General features: G+C 42.0%; 1 protein-coding gene across 1 annotated transcript in view; it reads right to left on the bottom strand.

Annotated features, from left to right (window-relative positions):
• LOC101599455 (heterogeneous nuclear ribonucleoprotein D-like) overlaps nucleotides 1–10,785 on the bottom strand; it is a 121,755-nt gene extending 110,970 nt beyond the window's left edge. Inside the window, 1 exon segment of the mRNA XM_045143512.1 lies at nucleotides 10,570–10,785. Coding sequence (XP_044999447.1) covers nucleotides 10,570–10,785 — 216 coding nt within the window.
• Nucleotides 10,786–22,363: the final 11,578 nt, after the last annotated feature.

Genomic DNA, 22,363 nt, shown 5'->3' with positions numbered 1-22,363 from the left:
AGATGAGCAAGAGTGCTGCTTCCATGCTGAACCTAATAATCAGTGCCAGGGTGTAGGAGACAGACCCTGAGGACGCTCAACACATACCAAAGCAGACATCCAGAGGCTGCTAAGAGCCTATCACTGAAGTAGACTTAAAACACACCCAACATGGCTCAGGGAATTTTGTGGAAGAGCGGCAGAAAGACTGGAAGAGCCACAAGTTGGGAATCATGCCCTGAGGGATTGCCTTTCCTCTATAAATGGCTGCTGCTCCCACAATCCCCACGGGGATAACCTGTGAGCCCAATAAGGAGGGCCCCCTTCAGAAAGGGAGCAGGGAAGAGGGAAAGGATGATTCCAACAAGTGATGTTTCCGTACTAAGTATGTCTGTAATCAATTAAAAAGAATAAAAAGGAAATGGGCTATTGGCCTCAAATTCACAGAGTCCCTCAAAGAAATAAAGAAACCAAGAAGATGGGCAGAAAATTGTTTAAATGCTTTATTAGTATGCTGACTGTTAAGAACATTTTCTTGTCACACTGTCAGCATGTTGTATTATTCAGCTTAGGCTACCAGAACAAAACATCACAACAGACATTTGTTACTCCTGGTTTAGAGGTTCAGAAGTTCACAGTCAAGGTGCTAAATGACCTGGTTCCTCAGAGAGGGCTCTCTCCCAAGGCTTTTGTGAGTCCTTACATAGTAAATGAGAAGGTCTAGTTCCCATTCTTCCAAAGACAGTGATAGTTTGAATGTGGGGAGTCCCCCCAGCCACATGTGTTTGAACACTTGGTTCCCAGTTGGTGGTTCTGTTTGGGGAAGTTGTGAAACCTTTGGGACTGTGGTCTAACTAGGAGAAATGGGTTGCTGAGGCCAGGCCTTGAAAGTCATCTCTGCCTCTGGGTCTGACTGGTGCTCTTTGCCTCCTAATCCACCATGTTGTAACAAGCTGGGTCACAAGCTTCCCCTGACATGAGCAGAGCTAGCATACCTGCCTTGCCTTCACTGCCACAAAGGATTAATATTACCTAGAACTGTGAGCCAGAACTAACCTCTCTTCCCCCAAGTTGCCTCTGTCAAGTATTTTGTCACAGAATAAGAAAAGTAATCCATCCAAACCCTAATCCTATCATGGGATTCTCATGTCTTCTTCAAATACAATTACCCCCTACAGAGCCCTCTCCCCAGTGCCATCACACTGAGAGCAAAGTCAACAACAGATAAATTGAAAAGAAGATAAACATGTATTCTACAACATTACATTCTTGATTGCCCCTTCCCCCTAAACTCGTGCTTTTGCATGCCAAAGGCACTCATTCAACTCCAACAACTTCAAGTGGCAAGCTGATGGTACAATGGTGAGCATAGCTGTCTTCCACCAGTTTAAAAGTCTTCATCCGAGATCTCCCTGTTACCTCCTCCCAGTTACCTGGTCCCTGTCAGTTCCTCTGCTTCTGGCTTAGGGCGGCCTGGACCCTAGAGTTTGCTGCAGAAGAAGACCACTTGCTCCATCTTCCTGACTGACGTGCCCTGGGCCCCCAACTCCTGGATCCCTTGCTATGGAGGGTGCAGGCACAGGATGAGTAGGCCAGAGCTCCTGTTTGGGTTCACACTACTACTTCCTAGAGCCTGTGAGCTTGTTGCAGGAGCAGGCCTCTTGCTCAACATTTCTGATTGAATGACCCCTAGGCCCCAATTCCTGGATCCCCTGCTCTGCAGGGTGCATGCTTGGTGTGAATAGGCCAAAGCTTCTGGTTGGTTCCCACCTCCCAGTTCCATGGTTCTAGTACCCATGATTATGTTTTGGTGTGACCTAGTCCTTGTGTGTGGGCTGAGGAAGCTAGCCTTTTGCTTGGGTTTCCTAATTGGTCCCTGTGTACACAAATCCCTATTCCTCTAGGCCAGAGTCTGCACGTTCCACTATAGGCCTCTTGACCCTGATCATCCAACTTCCTGGTTCCTGGTTCCCCAACCTCTGATCCCCATGTGCTGAAGTGTAGTACAGTGGAGTGAGGAGGCCAGAGCTCCCAGCCCCCCACCTCCCAGTTCTCAAGGTACCTTTGATATACTTGCAATCTCCACAGTCTGCACATCTATGGTTATAACACCATCGTACACCAATCTGGTTCACATTTACAACAGAACACCCAATGAAGATCCTACAAGGACAAATAATTACTTCCCCCCAAGAGAATAAAACATTTCCTCAAGATGGGAAGACTACAAGAAAAAAAAAAAGAAAAGAAAAAGAAAAACCGTAAAAGTCAGAAAATTGAAAAATCTCCAAGCAAGAATGCCTAGTCCCACAATGGAAGCCTCCAGTGAAATCATAGAGAAATCAATGGGAATTCAATCCAAAAATGAAAACACAACAACCAGTGTAAGTCTGATCGGAAAATCTCAGAACTGGAAGTAAACCGTCAAATCACCAACAATAACAACAAGGAAATTGACCAGAATCAACTCTTAGAGCACTCAGCTTTTGACACTAGAGTTAACTCAGAAAACCTTAGAAGCCTCAAAAGAGGTATAAATGGATTGAAGGTGAGTCAATAAATGGAAGATCTCAATAACCAATTAATTAAACTTAATGAAGACTTGATCAGATGCAAGAATGAATTCCAGGAAGCATCAAGAAAATCAGACCTTGAACTACAACTGTACCTCAAAAAAGAGATGGACACAATGCAAAATAACACAACAGAAAACAAAAATCAAACAGAGCTTTAAAAAAACCTCTTCAGGGGCTGGAGAGATGGCTTAGTGGTTAAGTGCTTGCCTGTGAAGCCTAAGGACCCCGGTTCAAGGCTGTATTCCCCAGGTCCCACGTTAGCCAGATGCACAAGGGGGCGCACGCGTCTGGAGTTCGTTTGCAGAGGCTGGAAGCCCTGGCACTCCCATTCCCTCTCTCTCCCTCTATCTGTCTTTCTCTCTGTGTCTGTCGCTCTCAAATAAATAAATTTAAAAAATTAAAAAAAAAAAAAAAACCTCTTCAGAACCCATTTCTAACAGAGTTACTCATGTGGAAGATAGAACCTCTAAGATGGAGGACAAGACAGAAGAAATTGATTGTGAGGCCACAAACTTTGCTAAGTTCAAAAAGTCAGGTGAACAGAATATAAGGTAACCCTAAAATGATCAATCATCCAGATTATTGGTATACCAGCAGAAGAGGAAATGCAGGCCAGAGCCAGAGAGAACTCAACAAAATTATTGAAGAAAATTTTCCCAGTTTCTCAAAAGAGAGGCTCATCCAGAAACCAGAAGCTCACAGAACACCAAACAGACAAGACCAAAGAAGAAACTCTCCAAGGCACATCATTGTTAAAACTCTAAACAACAAAAACAAAGAGAGAGTGCAAAAAGCATAAAAAGAGAGAAAACAACTCCCCACATATAAAGGCAATCCCATCAGATTACCTCAGACTTCTCAGTGGAAACCCTGAAATCCAAAAGGTCCTGGAATGGAACACTTCAAAGTCTGGAGAACTATGGCATCCAACCGAAGCTGCAGTACTGGTGAAACTATGCCTCATATTAGACTATGAAAGGAAAACTTTCCATGAAAATAGCCAACTCTATGATTATATGAACACAGAGCCAAACCTACAGAGACTACTTCAGGGAATACTCCACACAGAAGAGTCAAACTACCAATCTGAAGAGCCTACAAGAAGATCACAATAACCAAAACTAGACCAGGCCCAAAATAGTACAAAACACAAGAAGGCACAAAACCCCATAAAGCACTCTACCATGCAGGGAATAAATTGAACCTCACATTTATAAGCTTAAATATTAATGGTCTTAACTCACTCATCAAAAGACACAAGTTAGCAAGACGGATCAAAAAATTGGACCCTTCTATCTTCTGTCTTCAAGAAATCCACCTCATCACTAAAGACAGACACTTCCTCAGGGTGAAAAGATGGAAAATATTCCAAGAAAATGGAAATAAGACATAAACAGGTACTGCTATGTAAATATTCGATAAAACAGAATTCCAAACAAGGAGAAAGGCCACTTCTTATTCATCAAAGAAATGATACAACACGAGGACATCATAATCATGAAACTATGTGAGCCACGCAGATGCATCTGTATCACATTTTATAAAACAAAACCTATTTGACAAGAAAACAGAAATAAACACCAGCACCACCATAGTCAGAGACTTCAATACTCCATTATCATGTATAGACAGATCATCCAAGCAGAAAATCAATAGAGAAATAATAGAGCTCAGTAATGCCACAGATCAACTAAACCTAATGGATATCTACAGAACTTTCCACCCCAATTCTACCGAATACACATTCTTCTTAGTAGCTTATGAAGCCTTCTCCAAAATAGACCATATATTAGGCCACAAAGCATGCCTCCATAAATTCAGAAAAACTGAAGTAATTTCCTGCATCATATCAGATCATAATGCTTTAAAGCTAGAAATTAATAGCAACAAACACATTAGGATCTCCACCAGCTCCTGGAGACTGAACAACACACTTTTAAACAATGAATGGGTTATGAAAGAAATTGTAAAATTCCTAGAATCAAATGAAAATGAATACATAACTTACCCAAACTTATGGGACAAAATGAAGGCAGTCCTGAGGGGAAAATTCATAGCACTAATGCATTCATAACAAAGACAGAGAGATCCCAAATTAATAACCTAGCTGTCCACCTTAAGGCATTGGAAAAACAAGAATCCTACCCTAAGAACTCCAGACACAAAGAAATAATCAAGATCAGAGCTGAAATTAATGACTTGTATACAAAGAAAACAATTTTAAAAATTGATGAGATGAAGAGCTGGTTCTTTGGTTCTTTAAAAACATAAACAAGATTTGATAATCCCCTGGCCAATTTGATCAAGCAAATAAAAAAAGAGAAGTCTTAAATTAACAAAATCAGAAATGAAAAAGGAGAGGTAACAACAGACATCAATGAAATAGGAAGAATCATTAGGACATGCTTCCAAAACCTTTACTCCACAAAACTGGATGTGTAATCTGTAAGAAAAGGATGAATTCCTTGCCACATACCAACTACCAAAACTAAACTCAGAGCAGATTAATCTCCTAAATAAACCTATCACATTCATGGAGATTAAAAAGTAATAAAAACCTTCCCCCAAAAGAAAAGTCTAGAGACAGATGGCTTCTCAGCCAAATTCTATCAAACCTTCATTGAAGAAGTGAAACCAATTTTTCTCAAACTGTTTCACATAATCAGAAAGCAGGGAATTCTCCCCAACTCCTTTTATGAAGCCAGCATCACCATAATACTAAAACCAGTTAGAGATACAAGAAAACTACAGGCCTATATCCCTGATGAATTTAGATGCAAAAATCCTGAACAAAATCCTTGCAAACTGTATTCAACAACATTTTCAAAGCATTATCCACCTTGATCAAGAAGGATTCATACCAGGATATTAGGGATGGCTCAACATATGGAAAACAATCAACATAATACACCACATAATTAAACTTAATCATAAAAACTACATGACCATATCAATTGGTGCAGAGAAAGCCTTTGATAAAATACAACGCCACTTCATGATTAAAACATTGGGCGAATAGGTATGGAAGGTTTATATCTCAACACAATAAAGGCTACATATAAAGTGCCTGAAGCCAAAATAATAATTAATGGGGAAAGACTCAAGGAATTCCTATTGAAATCAGGAAAAAAAGGGGAATGCACACTCTCACCTCAGCCCAAGGAATAATTCAGGAGAAAGAAATAAAAGGGATTCAAATTGGAAAGGAAGAAGTCAATTTAGCCCTATTTACAGATGACATGATCCTATACATAACTGACCTGAAGTCTCCATCTCAAAACTTTTAAAGGCAATTTATTCCTTCAGTAAAGTGGCAGGCACCATGTTTGACTCACCAGATCCCACACAAGCCAGATTCACAAGGTGATGCACAAGGTCAGATATATGCACACAAGGTTGCACATGTATCTGGACTTCAATTGCAGTGGTTGGAAGCCATGGTGTGTCACTTATCTCTCTCTCATAAAATTTTTTTAATTATACAAAATATTTTTGAACAATTATGAAAATTTTTAACAGGATTAGGGGCTGGTGAGAAGACTTTGAAATCCACTGCTGCTGTAGAGAATGTTCTGTAGATGTCTTTTGATGCCATTTCATCTGTGGTTCAATTATCTTTTATATTAATCATGTTCTTGTGGCCCAATCAGGAGCAAGCCAGGGAGTTTGATTATTTTGGCTTAGAGTTACTGAGGATACAGTCCATGATGATAGGGAAGGTATGGCGAGGGAAGCTTTTGGCACCTGGTCACATTTAGCCCATAGTAAACAATGAGTGCTCAGCTACTCTTCACTTCATACTGTCCACAAATCCATCCCAGGGTATAGTGCTGTCCACAGTTGGGGTTGTGCTCCTCAACTAACCTAATCGTGAAAAAGTCTCACAGACAAGCTTGACCAGAGATTTATTTCCACTGTGAATTCTAAATTCTGTCAAGTGGACAACCCAAGGTTAACTATCACAAGTCCATCCCTTGTCAACTGACACTCAAACATGGCATGTTTAAGTCATACCTTCCACTTGTCTCCACAGATACGCTGTTATCACATAATGTAAACTGCATTCAGTCCAACTTCAAATGTCTTCAAGGCTTTTATCAATTGCAACAGTGACTAAATGGCTGGAGGCCCATGCCCATTCATTCATATTCTATCTCTCTCCTTAAAAGTAAATAAATAAAAATAAAATAAATTCCTTTTAAAAAACTTGCTTGCATGCTCTTCTTCTGTCTGAGTGTGTCATTCCTTGTGTAAGGCAATGATCTCAACTCCAACCCATAAAAACAAGAATGTATTTTGGAGGTCCCACCGAGATTGGATAAGGAAAACAGCTGGTCCAATATGGGACACAAATTTACTGATTTCAACAAAGACCACAGCACCTACACAGACCTACATCTGAGAACCAGAACCAGTACTTTTCCATCATGGAGACTGGGGATCCTGTCTTCTTAATTAAATCACCAAGTTTCTCTCCTCTCATAAGAAGTGATCTGTACTGAAGACACAGCCACAGAAGCTCTACCGAGGCCCTTGGATAGGCACCCAAAGGAACCTTTACTGTCACACCTTGCAACCTTATTTCACATAAAGGTGTTAAAATGGCCATTGCTACATTTTTCTAAGAAGCAGTTAGGGTTATGTCTCAGGAGGGATAGTGACAGAGATCAGGAGCAAGATAGCTTACTTCATAGGTCTCTAGTTAAGGATATGGGCCCAAAATAACAAAACGGTGAACCTGCTCTGGTGATATTTAAAGACAGCTCCAGTCTAAAACTAAACCTGACTTATTGAGATGGTGACTAGGAGCAGCCCTCTCCTCTCTTTATTTCCTGGATCTTTCTCCTCCTTGGACTTTTCAGGCAAGCTCTCCTTTGAGACTGTGCTCTTCTCCCAAACCACAGTCCTTTATGTACACTGAATCTTAACCCATAAAGTTCATCTCAATTTAATGTGTAACTTCCATATGGGCCAAGGACACAAAAGCTCCCAGTATGGATTCTTTGGTGGCCACATCTCTGGAGTCCTCTGCTTAGGTCAGGGAACTTCTGGTTTTCACTTCTCCACAGAACTTTCTTGCTTGCCAGCCAGAAAAGGTGGGCTCAGTCAAGGCAGGACTTGAGTGCTGGGAGCAGAATCTTCATGCTGCGGTGATGAGGAACACTGAAGACGTTCAGCAGAGAAGCTGCAGAAGTGCTGCTGGTCCTACCATCCCTCCTGACCACTCCTGCAGCTCTTCCTGCTGTCTCAGCTCTCCAGAGACCCCGTGACCTCTGAAAGAGGGACCAGCACCGCCAGAGAGCCACTGTTCTTCCACACAGAACGCTGGCTCCAGCGGGCAGAGGCTAGGCCTGTGAGCACAGAGCAGTCAAGACTTGAGGGTCATGAAGGAGTGACAAAGACCAGTGCAGGCAGCAGACGACCTAATCCTCACCTTACCCGCACACGGGGTTTAGCATATGAGTTAATACTGGAAACTAGAAATAATTGAGTCATATGGTCTTAGCTAAAAAATGACTTAGACTCATTATATTATGGTATTTTATAATTACCAAACTGTCTATAACTTACCTGGACATCCAGATTTTATTATATTGCTTTTAGGTACTACATGAATCATGTCTTTTGCCTACCCCCATATGCTCATAGGCCACTTTATTAGCTATATTTATCATAGAAGCCCTGGCTAACTTACATTTCCTTTATATACCATCATTCTTATTTCCCATTATCATTCTAGTTATCATGACCTGCAAGGCAGCTGTAGGATTACCATTATGTGTAACAGCACCTGATTTATGGAGAATATAATGTTCAAAACAATCTCTTACGAAGATAGAAATATTTTTTATCCATTTTTATACTGATTTGTTTAGCATTGTATCACAAAAAATATACAATTGTTTGAAAGAAGAAGGGGTTCATTAGAAGGGGAATGGGGGACAAAAGAGAGTGTTAAGAGTGCATTATGGTCAGGGTACATTATATATTTGGGGTTTTACTGTTTATTATTTATTTATTTGCAAGCCAAACTGAGTGTGTGTGTGGGGAACAGGTTGCTGTCCTACCACTGCAACTGAACTCCAGATACATATGCCACTTGGTACATTTGGTTTTATGTGGGTACTGAGGATTCATACCTGGGCCATAAGGTTTTTAAATTTAAATTTATGTTTATTTAATTATTTGACAGAGTGAAAGAGGCAGAGAAAGGGCGAGAGGGAGAAAATGGATATGTCAGGGCCTCCAGCCACTGCAAACGAACCTCAGGCACATACGCCACTTTCCTTGTGTGTCTGGCTTATGTGGGCCCTGGGGAATTGAACCTTGGTCCTTTAGCTTTGCAGGCAAGAGCCTTAACTACGAAGCCATCCCTCCAGCCCAAGTCCATCAGATTTTGAAAGTAACTGCCTTCAATTCATCTTTCCTGCACTACATTGTATATTTGTATGAAGACTGTCAATAAAAAGTTGAAGTTGAACAATTTAAACTAATTCTCCCTCCCATAGCTTAATAATTAGCCTTATAAATCTTTTTGCCCTTACTGGACATATGAAAAAAGTCTCAGTTATTCACTCATGTTTTTTTTTTTCTGACTTACTATCAGCTCCTCAGGTGATGCTACCCATGACTTATTCCGCTTGTAGCACACAAATGTCACCTGTCTACCCCCTAATTTGTATGACACATCTTTCAAGTCTTGGGAATTATCATGTTTGTAGCAATGGAACTACTTTTGTTTTGTCACATTTGTTTGTGTTACAAGTGTCTGTGTGCTGTGTGTATACATATGTTCATATGCATTTGGGCACATGTGTGCAGACATGTGCATATGTGTGCTATCATATGTGAATGCTAGTTGTGGACAGCAAGTGATTTTCCTCTATTGCTCTCCACCTTTTATTGAGACAAGGTCTCTCAACTGCACTCAGAGTTGCTCATTCAGCTAGTCTAGCTAACCAGCAGGACAATGGAATTTCCTAGCTCCACCTACCACATGTTGAAATTACAGTCCTGCACTACTGAGCCTAGTTTCCAAATAAGTCTTAAGATACTCAATACTGCTTTTTACACTTGCACCAGAGTAATCATTGTACAAAATAAATATGAAAAATGGACATGAAATAATACAGAAATGACGATGGCTTTCCCACCAGTGTCTACTTTTAGAGCTTGAAAGGTCATTCCAATACCTTTACTATCTCTAAACCTCGATATTATTATAGGGTATCTATCATGGGAATGTATTTTAAAAACATCAGATTGTGGGCTGGAGAGATGGCTTAGCGGTTAAGCGCTTGCCTGTGAAGCCTAAGGACCCCGGTTCAAGGCTCGGTTCCCCAGGTCCCACGTTAGCCAGATGCTCAAGGGGGCGCACACGTCTGGAGTTCATTTGCAGAGGCTGGAAGCCCTGGCGCGCCCATTCTCTCTCTCTCCCTCTATCTGTCTTTCTCTCTGTGTCTGTCGCTTTCAAAAAAAAAAAAAAAAACCATCAGATTGTTAATCTCAGTGAAACCTATTATTGTTTTTTACCAAGGAAATACACAAAAACTTTCAGCCCATATATTTCTTTTTCAACATACAATGGTTCTCCAGTAGCCTGAACAAAAAAGTGCTTCAACTCCAAATAAAGTAACTTCATGTCATCGTCATCCATCATTGTAATTATATGCACAATTTTACAAATCCATATTTCAATTATCATTTTCATCTATAGAACACATTAATTATCCTCAATACATAAATGGTTCAATTAAATATGCCTTTAGCCTAAGTGCAAACTCTCCATTTAATACTTATCCATACAACCCATAAAAGTATTATTTTTAACTGACACTGAATGCACGATGAGGTCTGGATTGGGACGTTGGGCAGGAGGGTGGAATTACATTTTCCTGTCCAACCTTTTTCCTATGGACACGAACCCCACACTTTGTCAGACTCCCATGTGTCTCCTCTAGACCCACCAGACCCCAGGGTTGGGGACCTGGACACCCGCTCCAAGTGGACACACCTCGGTTGTGGCAGCGCTGCCCCCAGAGGCACAGGCCGGTACTGCAAGCGCGAAGAGGTGGTGGGGTCGCAGCCCGGCCTCGCCGGCAGGGGGCGTCGTGGACAGCCCTGAGGAGAGCAAAGATGCACGCAGGACGTGGTCCCCAGGTCTGGTCTCCTGAGGGGCTGCACGGCCTCCCCTCAGCCGGCTCAGGTGCTCTGGTCCTGCAGGTGCCATTCCCGTCACAGGCAATGCCTCCTGCTGCACCGAGCCGGAGAGCAGTAGCCGCTGCGGCCTCTTCCGGCCACAGGAGGCTCTGAAGTGCTGGCAGTGGGCCAACAGCTGTATGCAGGGCTGGGTACTGTGCGCATGCGCAGCCCCGCCTTACCGCTGGCTGAGCCCCACCCTCCAACCGCTCCCCAGACGTCCCATTGAGGCACATGAGCCTCAAACCTTGGGCGTGTCCTTGGGGCTCACTGGTCAGCAAACTAGCCTAATTGGCAAGCTCTGGGGCAGTGTAGACTTTGTCTCAAAATGATGGACATTTACTGAAAAACTGCACTGGCTGAGTGTGGTGGACACTCCTTAAATCCCAGCTCTCAGGAGACAGAAATAGGAGGATCATTGTGAGTTCGAGGCCAGCCTGAGACTACATAGTGAATTTCAGGTCAGTCTGAGCTCCAGTGAGACCCTACCTCAAAAAAAATAAAGCAGGGCTGGTGAGATGACTTAGTATTTAAGGCTCTTGCCTTAGAATTCATGTTTGAATCTCCAGGACCCACATAAGCCAGATGCACAGTGACATAAGTGTGCAATATCACACATGCGCACAAGGGGTGCACACATCTGGAGTTTGCATCAGCTGAAGACCTTGGCACGCCCATTCTCTCTCTCCCTTTCTCGTTCTCTCTGTCAAAATAAATAAAAATAAATCAATAAAATAAAGTAAAATAAAACCGAACCCTAAGTTGTCCTTTTGCCTCCACAGCACTCACTCAACTCATACACACACACACACACACACACACACACACACGCAGTCAGAACTGAGAATGCCTTATTCCATGTCTCCTGTTGTCATCCTGGCCTGACTTGTCACAGGTTCTCCCAACTGCTCACAGTCTAACTCACCTCCCAGCTGACTTCCAGCTCCTTGAAGGGAGAGGACATTTCCTACACTTTGTCCTCAGCCACATGAAGCCTAACACATGGGAGACACAAGTGCTCCATACTGGCCTGTTGGCAGGTCAGAATGACAGAGCCCGCCTCTGGCAGCATTAGGTGACCCTGCGAGAGCAAGAGACCCCACTGCTTTCTCGTCAGCACTGCTAGGACACACAAAGCCTGTTTTCCAGCACAGTGATGCATCCTCTCTGACCAGCTCTCTAAGCTCTCATGTGTCCATGACACTCTGTGAGAGGAAGAGACAGTCTCCGACAGTGACTTAAAAATATGTCACCGCTGGGCTTCCCACTATGTACCACCTGCTTCCTGGAGGGTGGTGAGGGGTTCCCCTAGGCCTCTCAGCTGAGGCTAAGTTAGGGTTGAACTCCAACAGTTAACAGCCCACGTGAGTTATCTGAGCATCTCAGATCCAAGTCTAGCTGGAGCAGGTCCAGCTCTGGGGGTCATGGCCAGCCTAGTGACTGCTCCTGCTCATTCCCTCTCTGAGCCTGTCCAACAACTCCCTCTGATGCTACACTAAGAGCCCAGTCCTGGACAGGCTGAGTCCATCAGTAGCTCTGAAGAGGCCAGCAGCCCAGGCGCTGTCCACGGTTCTGGATTTGGACTGCAAACCAGAAAGTTTTTCTAAATAGCCAAGTCCAGAGAAGGACCCTGCTAGCAGGTGGGAAAAGGAGAAGCTGAGTGTGCTGAGCTCAGGTCGCTGCTGACCACAACTCCTGGGCAGGCCACTGTGTCTTTATTGCCATTCTAAATAACTCATGTCCTGAAGAGGTTTGCAGGGAGGAAAATGGACTCCATAGTTACAGTGAGGACAGGTGACTCCAGCTTTTAGTTGAGTGACCAGTAGTGGTGGAAACACAATAAAGACTATATATAAAGCTCCAGGAGAAGGGCCAAGTAAGAAGAAAGAAGGACAAGTCAGAACAAATGTGAATAACATGAAGGGTAGTGTGGACAGAAAGTTCCCCGAAAGTAGCTGTTTTAAATGGATTTACTCCTTGTCAAACGCATGTGGACAAGTCTTGTGCTGACTCCCCTCATTTTTCTTCTGTGAATGACATGACTGTAAAACCTACTTTAATATCTGAGCCTAGGTCCATTTACCACCCAAGGCCCATGAAGGCCACAACTCTGCTGTCTTGCTCTGAATGCATGAGCTCCAGGCAAATAATCAAGATCAGAGCAGAAATTAACAAATTGGAAACTAAGATAACAATTTAAAAAATTGATGAAATGAAGAGCCGATTCTTTGAAGAAGTAAACAAGATTGATGAACCTCTGGCCAACTTGATCACAAAAAATGAGAGGGAGAGAGAGAAGTCTCAACTTAAGCAAATCAGAAATGAAAAAGGAGAGGTCACAACAGACATCTATGAAATTGGAAGAATCATCAGGACATACTTCCAATACTTCTACTCCACAGAATAGGATGGGTAATCTGGAAGAAACGGATGAATTCCTTGCCACATAGACCTACCAAAACTAAACTCAGAGAAAATTAATCTCCTAATAAACCTGCCACATTCATGGTCATTGAAAAGGTAATCAAAATCCTCCCCCAAAAGAAAAGTCTAGGACCAGATGGCTTCTCAGCCAAAGTCTATCAAAACTTTATTGAAGAACTGAAACCAATTTTACTCAAACTGCTTCACACAATTGGCTGACTAGGACTCCTCCCCAGCTCCTTTTATAAAGCTAGCATCACCCTAATACCAAAACCAGACAGTGATACAACAATAAAAGAAAACTATAGACCTATATCTTTGATGAATTTAGATGCAAAGATCCTGAACAAACTCCTTGTAAACCAAATTCAACAACATATCAAAAGCATTATCCACCTTGATCAAGTAGGCTTTATCCCAGGGATGCAGGGATGTGTCAACATATGGAAATTGGTCAACATAATACACCACATAAATAAACTTAATCATAAGAACCACAGGATCATCTCAATTGATTCAGAGAAGACCTTTAACAAAATACAACACCCCTTCATGATCAAAATACTGGAAAGAATAGGTATGGAGGATTTACAGCTCAACACAATAAAGGCTATATGTAAAGCTCCTAAAGCCCAAATATCATTTAATGGGAAAAGCCTGAAGGAGTTCCCACTGAGATTGGGAAGAAGACAGGGGTGCCCACTCTCACCACTGCTCTTCAACATAGTACTAGAAGCACTAGCCCAAGCAATAAAACGGGAGAAAGAAATAAAAAGGATGCAAATTGGAAAGGAAAAAGTCAAGTTAACCCTATTTGCAGATGACATGATTCTGTACATAAGTGACCTCAAAGTCTCCATCTTAAACCTTCTAAAGGTGATTAATTCCATCAGTAAAGTGGCAGAATACAAATCAACACACAAAAATCAGTAGTCTTTCTATATGAAAAGCACAAATATGCAGAGAAAGAAATCAGTGAGACTGTCTCATTTTCAATACCTACAAAAAATTGAATACCTTTACATAACACTAATCAGGGATGTGAAAGGCCTATATAATGAAAACATGAAAAACTTCCAGAAAGAAACTGAGAAGGACTTGAGAAGATGGAAAGACCTCCCATGCTCCTGGATAGGTATAATTAATATTGTGAAAATGGCAATTCTACCAAAAGCAGTGTACAGATTGTATGCAATACCAATAAAAATTCCAGCAACATTCCTCATGAAGACAGAAAAAAATGATCTCAAAATTCATATAGCATGGCAGCAGGCCTCAAATATCCAAACACATCCTCAGCAAAAGAAATGCCTCTGGCGTTATCACCATACCTGATCTAAAGTTATATTACAAAGGAGTAGTAACAAAACCAGAAACACAGACCAATGGAACAGAATTAAAGACCCAGTCCTTAGGTCAGGTCACTGCAGCTACTTGATCTTTGACAAAGATGTCAATAACATAGACTGGAGAAAATACCACATTTCAACAATGGTGTTGGGCAAACTGGAAAACCATATGTAGAAAAATGAAACTAGATCCCCTCATCTCACCATTCACAAAAATCAAGTCCAAACGGATTAAAGAACTCAATATAAGACCCAAAACTCTTCTCCTACTGGAAGAAAAAAATGAAGGAATCCTCCATGATATAGGATTGGAGAAAGACTTCTTATACAAAACCCTAGTAGCCCAGAAAATTAAACAATCACTCAGCCGAGAGGATCTCATGAAGCTAAAAAGCTTTTGCATAGACAAACATACCATAAGCAGATATAATAGGTTATCCACTGGTGGGAGAAAATACTCACCAGCTATACCACTGACAGAAGCCTAATATCTAGAATCTATAAAGAACTCAAAAAATCAAACAAACCACTCCAAAAATGAGGCAGAGAACTGAATAGGTAGTTCTCAGAGGAAGAAATGCAAATGCCTAATACACACTTAAGAAAATGTTCAACTTCCCTAACCCTTAAAATGCAAATTAAAACAACCATGAGGTTTTGCCCTACTCCAGTAAGGATGACAAGCATTAAAAAATCTAACAATGGGCTGGAGGGATGGCTTAGCAGTTAAGGAACTCACCTGCAAAGCCTAAGAACCCAGGTTCAAATCCCCAGTACCCACATAAGCCAGATATACAAGGTGGCACATGTGTCTGGAATTCATTTGCAGTGGCAGAGACTCTAGTGTGCCCATTCTCTCTCTCTCTCCCTCTCTCTCTCTCTCTCTCTCTCTCTCTCTCTGCCTTTTTCTCAGTCTCCCTCTCTCAAATAAATAAATAAGTAAAAACATTTTTAAAAATCTAACAACAGAAAATGTTGGTGAGTATGTGGGGAAAGAGAAACCTTCATCCACTGTTTCTGGAAATATAAGCTTGTATAACTACAATGGAAATCAATTTGGAGATTTCAAAAAAAAAAAAAAAAAAGAACATAGAGCTACCAACAGACTCAGTTATTTCCCTACTGTGTATTTATTCTAAATGCTCCATGTTTCACTACAGAGATATTTTTTCAACCATGTTTATAGCTGCTTAATTGATTATAGCTAAGAACTGGAATCTACCCAGTTGCCCATCATGAAATTAATGGATAATGAAGTTGTGGTACATCTACACAATGGAATTCTATTTAGCTTAAAAGTAAAACAAAACAATGAAATTAGTAGAAAAATGGACAGACTTGGGACAGATCATACTAAGTGAACTCACACAATTGCAGAAAGACAAATGGCACATGGTCTCACTTCTCTGTGGTTCCTAAGCTGAAGGAGCTCGAGTTGCTGACACACGGGATAGGCAACTTAAGACCCAGACAATAGAGATGGAAGTGTTTGGGAGGAGGGAAAAGGAAGCAGGGGTAGGGTTTGGGGGGTGGGAAACAAACACAAAACTAAATCCAAAATGAACTAGAACCATAGAAACCTTTATCCTTGGAGATAGACTAAAAGATATAACCTTCAACAGGAGTAAGGGGGAGAAAACTAGAAATGAAGGACTCTGGAGAGGGTGAAATTAATCCTAAACTTAAAAAAACATTTTTAAAAAAATCTCTGGCCTGTAGCTTCCAGTACCAGAAATTGGTTGCTACCCACATTGAGCTGTTGATCAGAGAGTCCTACAAGGTCCTCAAATCAAGACATATTTCTGTCAAAGCACTTGATTATCCACCTGGGGCAAAAAGTAAGACTCTACTGCTGAAGACACCATATGCTGCCAACACAGAACATAGAGAGACCTGGCTGGAATCTGGAAGAGAGCCAGTCCCCAGAGTTAACCTTCTCATGTTTGAAAGCACTACATGAGCTACTGGGGAAAATGGCCAAAAAAATGGACTAAGCAACCAGAGGTCTAACCTACTCAGAAGCAAACACCTTGACAGGCTGTACATGCCAGTGCCAGAGTGGCACACACCATTAGCATTTAGCTGAAATTGAGAGATTACAATCTTTGAGATTGGGCCAGCTGACCTGCACTGGGGCAACAGGAAGAATGCAGACTCTTTTGAAGGGGCCTGAGTGCTCAAGAAGTGTCCTGTCCTTCAAAGTCTGCTTTATTACTCCTCAAATTAACAAATTGGCACCCTACCTGGTATTGTGGAGTATAAGAAAGGCAGGAAAGAAAGGGTCATTGAGTTTGCAACACCATCTTGAGTTTTGGAAATGGCCATGGGCAGTGTGAAGCAGGTTTACTGCATGCCTGCATGGAGACTCCCATGGGACCGTGAGGATGAACCGTGAGTTGCAGTGGAAACCCAGTGGAGATGCTGGCACCATATGATGGCTGTCAAGGAGAGCTGCTGGCCCCTGATGAAATTTTCCAGGACTGTGAGTAGCCTAGCTAGAGGGCTGGAATTGGAATACCAGAGACTTCTTGCTGGTTAGAATTATCTGACTTGGAGATTTATCATTGGCTAGAGTTGTTGGACTTGAAGCTACAGAGTTTGATGTTTGTCCTGATTGTTTAAATCTTGTATTGATTGGATATTTCTTTGTTATACCCAGTGATCTTTTGCACTGTGAATGTTTATTCTGTGCCATTATGGGTATTGGGGGGACTTTTTGGTATTATGACTCAGTTAAAAGATCTTGGACTATGGGGATGTTTGAACATCATTTGGATTGACAAAAATTTTGGATACTTTTAAAGTTGGACTGAATGCATTGCATTTTATAGCATGGGTGGTTATCATTTTATGGGGGCTAGGGGCAGAATGTGATAGTTTGATTCAGGTGTCCCTCATAAACTTAGGTGTTCTGAATGCTAGGTTCCCAGCTGTGGTGGTTTGAATAGAATAGATGGCCCCCAATATATTCAGTTGCTTATTTGTTTATAGTTTGCATCTTTAGCCACCTGGCTGGAGGCAATGTCACTGGGTGGATCTTTAGGTGTGGTGGTGGGTTTCAGATTTCAATCTAAAGATATGCAAAGTGTGCCTAGCTAGAGTTCCTAAAGTGTGCTGTGCTATGTGGCCTTTTGACTTTTGGGCTTGTGCTTCTCTCTCTCTCTGCTTGGGCTTGTGAAGGCAGGCCAGCTTCTTCTGCCATTATGGAACTTCCCTTGGATCTGTAAGCGTCAATAAATATCCCTTCCTCTATAACTGTGCCTGGTCTGGAAGTTCATCTCAGTGAACCTGAAGCTTTCTGCTACACCAGCTCATGGAGATTTGGGAATTAATGCCTCCTGTAGGGGGTGTATTGTTGAGGATGGGCTTATGGGTGTTATATATAGCTCCTCCTTGCTAGTGTTTGGCACACTCTCCTGTTGCTATTGTCTACCTTATGTTGGCCAGGGGTTGATGTCCACCCTCTGCTCATGCCATCATTTCGCCCTGCCATCATGGAACTTTCCCTTGAATCTGTAAGCCAAAATAAACCTCTTTTTTCCACAAGCTGCTCTTGGTTGGGTAATTTTTACCAGCAATGTGAACCTGACTGCAACAGTTTGGTAGCCCAGTTTTTGATTGGGTTATATTCTTTTTATATCCTGGATATTAATTCTCTGTCAGATGTACAACTGGTAAAGATATTTCTCTCATTCTGTAGGCTGTCTCTGTGCTCTGCTTACATTTTCTTTTGGTGTACCGAAGCTTTTCAATTTCACAAGGTCCCAATCATTGATTAAAGGTCTTACTCTCTGAGTGACAGAGTTTGTATTCAGAAAGTTCTTACCTATGCCTATCTGTTGATGTTTTCCCTACTTTTTCCTATAGGAGGTTCAGAGTTTCAGGTCTGGTATTACGGTTTTTAGATCCATTTGGATTTGATTCTTGTGTATGGAAAGAGATAAGGATCTTTTTTCATCTTTCTACATATAGATGCCTAGTTTTCCCAGCAGCATTTGTTAAAGAAGACTGTCTTTTCTCCACTGAATATATAAAGTGGGGATTAAGTTTAAATTAGGCAGTTATGGTACAGCCTGATTTGCTATGGCTGATGTCCCTGCAAGAAGAGGAATTTTAGACATAGAAAATTGACTATGTGAAGGCATAGAGTTCTTAAAAGAAATTAAGCCTGCTAACATTCTGAGTTTAGATCTAGCTTACAGATTGTAAGGAAATAAATTCTTGTTGTTTAAACAGGTCAGTCTGGGATGCTCACTCACATTAAACATTAGGAATCCATTCTGGAGAATTGAAGCCAGTGAACTTTGGAACTGAAAATTCTGATTCAGAATTTGACACAGGAAACCTCCAGGCTCCTTTCTTCACAGGTTTGATATTCCAAAGAGATCTTAGGAAAGGGTGTTCAATTTGAGCCTCAACTTACCTAGACAATGTTTTCTCTGCGAATCTGTGCCTCCTGTATTTCTTGCCATCTGCTGCTCTTTTTTCCCTTTTTCTTTTTATTCTTGTAGACAGTTTCTCTACTTTTAAAAGTGAGAGTACAAAAATGGCTTCTCGATTTGGACCCCTTAAAGCTGCTTCCAGTGGGAGAGCCAACTATGCTTAGCTACTCATGTAAGGTGCTGTGTAACGTACAGTGCTAAGATAAGTGAGATGCTCTGTTTACCCTCAGGGATGCAGATACCAGGAGGTTATCTAGTAGCAATAATTGGAAAATGATGTAACAGAGTGGTTGGAACTATTTTTTGTGTGTGGTGTGAGATGTGTGCATACATGTTCATAGGTGTGTGAGAACATGTGTACATTTTTGTATGTATGATCCAGAGGTTAATGTTGAGTATCTTCTTCAATCACTCTCCATCTTATTTTTAAAATTTATTTGTAAGCAGAGAGAGAGAGAGAGATGGAGAGACACACAGAGAGACTGGGCACACCAGGGCCTCCAGCCACTGCAAACCAATTCCACATGCATGTGCCACTTTGTGCATTTGGGTTTATATGGATGCTAGGGAATTGAAAAAGGGTCATTTGGCTGTGCAAGCAAGTACCTTAAATGCTGAGCCATCTCTCCAGCCCTCCATCTTACTTTTTAAGACAGAGTCTCTCACTGAAGCCAGAGCTCACCAATTTGGTTTTACCAGCAAGCACCAAGGACCCTCCTGTCTATGCTTCCCTATTGTTGAGATTACATGTATGTGGTACCAGGCTGGATTTTATGTGAGTATTGGTAATCCAAACTCATTCCTTCTGCTTGTGCAGTAAGCACTTTACTTACAGAGCCATCTCCTCAGCCGCTGTAGATGTAATTATTTAGCAAGAAAGTTAGAGGACTGCTGTGATGGTAGATACTGAGAGATGGACTTCCCTGCATATGTTGACCAGTGTTGCCTCTGAAGCTTCAGTATATTTGCCTTCACAAAGTACACCAGGAAAGAGAGAAGCCTGGAGAAATTTTTATGCATCACTCTTTCCATGGGACAGCAACCTCTTTTATTTGATCACAATGTGATATAAGTTCTCTACAATTTTCTGGGGTTTTATCATGGTATGAAAGAGCACACTCTTTGCTCCCAATGTATTACATGTTACAATTTAAGGAAAATGGGAAACCTCTCAAATAAAGACCTAAATACAGGCAAGGTTGGGCTGGAAGAGCAGGGAAGTGGGAGGCAAAGCAGTTGAGAGTGAGTGGTATTGTGCACAGCCTGGCAAAATGCAGGAGGGGGGAAGAAAGCCTGTATTTTTTTTTTAAGTTTGGAAAAGGAATAAGTAGCTATTTCTAGCTTCATGTGCTTTGCTATGGTTTTACTTTGCCCTCTGAAGGTTGATGGAGTGGGTGGATGGCATTGTGAAATTGTAAAGTAGGCCAGCAGTTGGTGAGTAGTTAGATCAGTCACTGGTCTGACAGAACAACCCAGGTGTTCTCTCCCATATGTGTGGGGGAAGGAGCCAACACTGCCTTTACTGTTTCTTGGTGGCCATATTTTTCAGAAAAAGAAAGAGAATAAAGCAACTTCACCGAGGTCAAGTTAGAGGCAGAGCCAGGACTGGAATTTGGCTTAGGTCATACAACTTCTACCAAAGGCTGGATTTGATTTTCTTCCTAGTCATTGGTTTTTTTTGTATGAGAGAGAGAGAAAGAGAAAGAGAGAGAAAATTGTGCCAGGGCCTCAGCCACTGAAAACAAACTCCAAATGAACATGCCACCTTGTGTGCATGTGTCACCGTGTGTGCATGCATCACCTGTGTGGGTGTGTCACTGGGGAGTTGAACCTGGGTCCGTAGGCTTAACCACTGAGCCATCTCTCCAGCCCCTAATCATTAGTTTTTAATGCAAAGAGAAGAGACTGAATAGTTCCCAGGTGAAGGGGTAGAAGAAGCATATTTTTAGCATCTCACACAACCAGAGGCAAAAGGGTCTCTGGCTGGGTCCAGTCTCACTAGGAACTTTTCCTGAGGATCTGCTTCCTTCTGGTGCAACAGCAAGATCACTAGTACCTTCCTTATCTATTCACTCCAGCAGAAGACTCCATGTTGAAGGACCTTCAAGAGGTTAGTGGGTTGCCATGGTGGCCAATAACTGTCATGTCCTTCTCAAAGGGTCCCCTCAGGCTAGGAAAAACAATGTGGGGAAATGCTGGGTGCTGGAATGGTCACTAATTTAAGGATTATGCAGACAGGCATCTAACACAATATTTCAGAGACATTTCAAAGTAGAGACATCCTTTTCATAGAGGCTAATAGAAATGTACTTCTGAAGCTGCTGTTACCAAGTGTTTCTCCTACAGTCTAAGCTGAGAAATAGCCAGTGAAGTCTCTATTCACCACCACAGGGAGAAAATGAAGGAAGAACCAAGAGGGAAACAAGGAAGCTTTCCACCTGGATTTAAGTTTTAAAAGTCTAACACAAAGAGGTGGGGATATGGGTCAGCTGTTAAAGTGCTTACTGTGCAAGACCTGAGTTCAGATGGCCAGCACCCGCATAAATACCAGGCATGGTGCTATGTGTCTGTAGTCCCAACCAGGGAGGCAGAGACAGGCAGATGGCCAGAGCAGTCTGGCTTGTCTAGCCAAATTGGTGAGTTCCAGGTTCAGTGAGAGACCCTGTTTCAAAAATAAGGGAAAAGCCACTAGTGAAGACACCCAACATCAAACCCTGGCCTTAACACACATGCACATATACTTACACATCCCCCCACCAGCATTTGAACAAATATGCATACCACACACATACAGACACACATGGGGAGAAAAAGACTGACACAAAAAAATGAATTGAAAAATAGTCTTGTGCCTCTTAAGCAATAAACAGACTTGGTAGAAAAAATAACATGAGAACAAAGGTTTCCTATCTCTTCTTCCCAGTATAAAACATTCTATTTTTTTTCCTGGTCTTTGGTTTGTTGGATTCCAGATGAGTGCATCAGGTTGTGGAAGACCCTAAACTGGTATCATCCAAAAATTACCAAGCTCCCCTGGAGGCAGCCCTGTCAATGTCAAGCATCCAGCAGCCACCTGTGCCACAGCTGTCCTGTTGGAGAGGCCCTCTGCCTGTCCTACAAGGACCCTACAGTGGGTTGGACATCAGTCCAGCAGAGGTGTCACATATATTGGCTCTGAGCCTTTTTTCAGTTCTCTATTCATTTGACTTATATGTGAAATCTTTGCTTGCATTTCCCCAGGTTGAGAGTGCTGCATCTGTGTGACCCTTAGATTCAGAGACTGTCTTTTGAATCTGGATGTTGGATGGTGTAGCAGTTACCCTCTTGTTGCTGGGACAAAACACCCAACCAGAGGCACAAGGAAAGAAATGGTTTATTTCAGCTTATACTTAGA

This window comes from Jaculus jaculus, chromosome 2, assembly GCF_020740685.1.
Source record: "Jaculus jaculus isolate mJacJac1 chromosome 2, mJacJac1.mat.Y.cur, whole genome shotgun sequence".
NCBI classification, from domain to species: Eukaryota; Metazoa; Chordata; class Mammalia; order Rodentia; family Dipodidae; genus Jaculus; species Jaculus jaculus.
This window is presented reverse-complemented; position numbering and strand designations above follow the sequence as displayed.